The 4,970-nt window shown below is 36.7% G+C and overlaps 1 protein-coding gene across 5 annotated transcripts in view; it reads left to right on the top strand.

Annotated features, from left to right (window-relative positions):
• The window catches only part of epha7 (eph receptor A7), a 210,597-nt gene extending 206,431 nt beyond the window's left edge, over positions 1-4,166 (top strand). For all 5 annotated transcript variants that reach the window (XM_017302239.1, XM_008398595.2, XM_008398594.2 and 2 more), the window contains one exon: positions 3,678-4,166. In XM_017302239.1, coding sequence (XP_017157728.1) covers positions 3,678-3,792 — 115 coding nt within the window. In that variant the 3' untranslated portion in view covers positions 3,793-4,166. The remainder of the gene's footprint in view (positions 1-3,677) is intronic.
• Positions 4,167-4,970: the final 804 nt, after the last annotated feature.

The following is a 4,970-nucleotide window of genomic DNA, read 5'->3' as shown; positions in this document are numbered from 1 at the left end:
CACTTTCAAAGTTTCAAAGAACTTAGCTCCAACTAGGCGCAGCAAGAGCATTACACGTTTTCGATGTGCACCGTTACTGTGTAAACACAGATCGTAATCAGAACGTTATCGTGTAAACGATCCAACAAAAACGGAACAAAAGTGCCGTTTTTGTTGGATCGTTGTCGTGTAAACGCCCCCTAAGATTGCCCTGGTCAAAGTGTTCAGTGACTGTGAAACGACTGGAGAGTTGGGTAGGCCTCTCTGGTCTAGTAGTCAGCTGGTTCCAATCTTACATAAAGAACTGAGAAATTCTGCCATAAACTAGAAAGTCTCATGATTGGGGTGGGAGTTTTTTTATTTATTTATTTATTTTTTTATTCCACTGAACAAAGAAAATCCTGTAGCAGTCATTAYCATGGGTGATTGAAATACAGAGACACATGGAAATGAAGAAACAAACATGCAAATAGCTGAAATCATATTTCACAATGGTTACAATGGTCACTTTATCATTGTAAAGTGACCGCCACTTTACAATGGTCACAATGTAAAGTGTGACGTCATCATGATCTAAAGCTGCTCTCATACATTCAGCCATGTATATGGGCATGGCTGAAAACGTTAAAACATGTTGTAATAGTTAGAAATGATTTAGTTTATCAATAATGCATCATCGATCCCTTATGTTGAATAATGCATTAATGTTGGTATGGAGGGTTTGAAATTTAGTGTGCCACAGAGTCACAGCATAGTCTTTTTTGTCATGACAGATGCCTTTTTCCTAATTCCTGATGATCTCATGACCATATTGGCATGAAAGTACATGCCTCTAATAAGTGCCCCCTAGTGATAAAAAATTAAAAACTACCTAATTATAATAAAAACTACCTAATTAATCAGAGAAAATGTTGGACTGCCATGTGGTTAACAATACTTCAAGCATTTAGAATAATGAGGTTAGGAATGTCACCATSACTTTGCTGGGCGAGATATTGTCCCATAAATGATTGGGATGAAACATAATATTATTAATTAATACAATGTTAATGGCATAATAATGCAGATATGCCCTCTCAAAGATCAATACTAATTTCTAAAGGTAAGGTAATTTTATTTATATAGCACATTTTCAGCAACAAGGCCATTCAAAGTGCTAAAGATCATTTAACACTAGAACTAGAAGACATTTTAATTATTCAAAATAAATAAATCAAAAACAAATAAAATTGATTAAAAGTCTTTGTAAACAAACCTGACCTTCAAAATATAATCATTGGGCTCAGACAGGAAAGACAGGCAATACTTAAACAGGCAGGACGTTTGTGAAAAAAGTGTAAACTTACTACTTTTTACTGGGTGTCAAACGTTTGCARCAGTTTTTGAAATGCTGATTTTAGCATCTCTTTAATAATTAAGCAAATTGTCTTAAGTGCAAAAGGAGTTTTAGTGAGCACAATTTTGTGATGTCCTTTTTGTAATTTGCTTGTCTAGTAAACAAGTGAGTATGGATTGTCAGTCAGATGGAATTGTAGTGTTTCTGTTTATTTTATTTTTGAAACTTAAATCAGATGACTACATTTTAGACACTTGAAACATGAGACAGAAACATGTTTAGTTGCTATTGTTTTACAACAAATTCTACACGCTTTAAGTGGTTCACCACAGCCATTCAGTCTGAATTCAAAGTGATCACAGTCTGCAGCTGTCATGTTCGGCGACTACTGTCGCAAAAGCTAAACATTTTTTGAAACTTTATTTTGTTCATATCATTTCTCATGAACAAATTTCTTCAGTCAATAGCAAGAAAAGCACAAGCGATTGTCGCCTCATCGCACAAGTTCCAGGGGTAACGGACAGAACCGCGTCGCCGTGTGTGTTGAGCCCGTTATGCTTTTTCTGCAAGCTGAAGATATTTTTCATCCAGTCTCTTTGTTAGAAAATGAGAGAAACTTGACAAAAACAAACAAGCATGCAAGTGGAACACAACCTCATTTTAATTTATCATGCAAAAAATTGATTTATTGCAACAGTCCTAAATTAGGTGAACAAATCAAGCATCTGCATAGAATGGCATTAGATGACGTTGTTATTAGTGAGTCAGTACCGCAAAGCATTAATTCAGTCTATCAACCAAATGTTCCAGGATTGTTCCAAAGGCATTTTCGTTGGGCTTTTTGGATATGCTGCAGATGTATCATGTATCATGCTAAACATTTTGATGGAAACAGAAGAAAGATATTTGATGGATCATAATAGCATAAAAATTTCAGTAGATAAAAATGACTTCCTAAAACTAGGTTGCAGAGAATGCCTCTGTTATGCTGTCTGTTTTCTTACCAGAGCTATTGTAATAACAGGTCTTATTCAGATTTTCACATGCTTGTCTTTGTCATCCTAATGTTATTTTTTCCATTTTCACAATGCAGAGTTTATATGCTCAAGAAGGGTTCTGCGTGTTTCGGTTCCACCCAGAGGAGCTGAGCTCATTTTTCAACAACAGCTTCATTCACATCTCTTTTATCAGCATGGATTTATACATCCACAGAAGCTGTTATTTTCCTGCCCTGCCTGCTAGTTTGCTCTGCTTATTAGTTTAACACTATACATGAGCTCTAACTTCATATGCTACAGAGAACTAGTGTCTTTTAAAAACAATTCATCTAAAGCCTTCTCTCATTTTAGGGCTAAAAGAATACAGCAAAAATTCCCTTCTAAACATGAGGCAGTTCCCTGACTCCTTCCGTTACGCTTTTGTCTTGTATCATTTATCAAAAGCCATCTTCATAAGCATGCAAACACTGGATTGCCCATGTACATCTATTTTTAGAGCTAAATCAGGTCACTCCATTAATGTCATTGCTTTTCCCAACAAAAGACAAAAGAACTTGTTTGTGCCATTGGTTTGATCAGATGAGCCTTCAGATAAAACATATACCTAGATTGGGGAAAAGTATTGAACAGGCCTGTCAATAATAAGCAATAAATCAATTGCCTGATCAATTAAAATGAGATCAATTTGCATCATTTATTTCTTTTTCTCCTTTTGAAGGGCAATTTTGTTTACAGAGATTTGTAATTTATTTTTTCGTTGTTTTTGTTTTATTTTTTTATTTTGGATATTTCAATTGTCTTCCAGTTCCAGTGTTAGATGTTCATTCGAAACTAATGTTTACTGATCTTTGAGAATGTGTTCTTGCATTATTGTGCCATAACCATTATGTTTCTTGCAAATTGTCTCAAAACAACAATATTACGGCTTATTGCAACAACTTGTATCATCCAGCAAACTTTTACAACATTTTCCGTATAGTACAAGGTCCTGATAGAGCCCTTTGTTTTCACCCATCATGAGATGTTTCTGGTGTGATATATCTTTACAATGAGAAACTAATTTAAACTAAACTAGCTGGTTTTAACTGGCACTGCTTACTTTATAAATGGTGATGGATTTAACTTTCTATGGCCTATTTTCTTCATGTATACCTGCTCAGTGTGTAATTGTACTTCATCATACATAATGTATGGACTGTTTGGTTTTCATGAATTCTTTCCAGCTTCTGGTGGAAATTTTCAGTAGTTGACATGCTGAGAACTTATTTTCTCAGCTGTGTATAATGTAAAAATCTGYTCATTGAAAAGAGGTTTGAGTCCATAACTGGCTCCATTTGTACAGTGATGGATGTGTTGTCTTGCAGGGATGTGATGAGCTTAGGAATCACACTAGTGGGCCACCAAAAAAAGATCATGAGCAGCATACAGACTATGAGAGCCCAGATGCTGCACCTTCATGGTACAGGAGTCCAGGTGTGACACGCTGCGACGGGACGCCTCTGTCAGGGTAAAAACACTAAGGCAGGACTAATCTGGAGCAGCGCCTGGTCAAAGTACACGGATATCTGCTGTGTCTGACTCCTACTGCTTCTGGAGGGAAATCATTTCTTTGTTCCTCAGCGAAGGAATGAGGTCTGTTTCTTCAAAGGGCACTAAAGAGAGGAAAGGGCAAAAAGCAGCGACAAAAATCAACTACCTGTATGAGATAACTTGTTTTTCTTTCTTATTTGTAGACACGCTTAAGAACTCAACCACATATCAAGGGGTGAGTCGGAAAGGAGTTTTATGATGAAATTAAGGGCACACCATAGATGTGAATTTCCTTTACAAATAAAAAAAAACTTGCTTTGGTTCCTTTTTCTACAGTCTTTATTTTCTGTGTGCTTGCCACAAGGAAGTACTGTGGCATCCACAGGTCTCGTTTTCCTCCTTGTCCTTGGATGTGACAACAGGGTAACTCTTATCCAGATGCCGATGGAGCTTTGCGTTGCAGATTTCAAGGTACTGTTTGTGCTGAGTCGTGCAGGACTGAGCTGGTTGCAGTTTTTGTCTTTCCTTTAACTTGTTTTTAACATCCTTATTGCATCCCAACATGCTTGTTTGCAGCCCAGGAAATGGGGTATGTCGCAATCTTCAAACCTTTGAAGACGTTTGCACAATAAAGGCAAACCTTTCCTCTAGTCACATGGTTTTTATATCAGAGTAGCAATATCTATTTGTCATAGAATTCACAACAGGACACAAAGTCTTAGAACTGATGAAAATCTGCGAGCACAGTTCAAAGATTGTATTCAATTTGCAACCACTCTGTAGTTCTGCGATCATTCTGCCTAAAATCTTGCACATAGTTTTCTCCTGCAAATTGGATGGTGTTTAAGGTTGGATCCCGGAACAGAGGAGATGTCATACTGCCTTAAAACATATTTAGATTTAGTATTTACAATGTTTTAGGTACTTTAATGGCAATGCTATCTGTGGCTCCTTTAGAGGGTTTTTGTCACTTTTTATTTCTTGTGGTTTGATGTCTTCTTATCTGTGACTAGATCTGGTGTGCACAAACTCAGACTATTACCAGGAATGACAGATTCCGTCAGGAAGAGATTGACTAAAAGAGCAATAATTACCAGGGAGAAGCAGTCTTCAACAGAGATCCTTTA

The sequence above is a fragment of the Poecilia reticulata genome, linkage group LG21, assembly GCF_000633615.1.
Source record: "Poecilia reticulata strain Guanapo linkage group LG21, Guppy_female_1.0+MT, whole genome shotgun sequence".
Classification (NCBI taxonomy): domain Eukaryota; kingdom Metazoa; phylum Chordata; class Actinopteri; order Cyprinodontiformes; family Poeciliidae; genus Poecilia; species Poecilia reticulata.
Note: the sequence above shows the minus strand (reverse complement) of the source record. Positions and strands in the feature narration are given on the sequence as shown.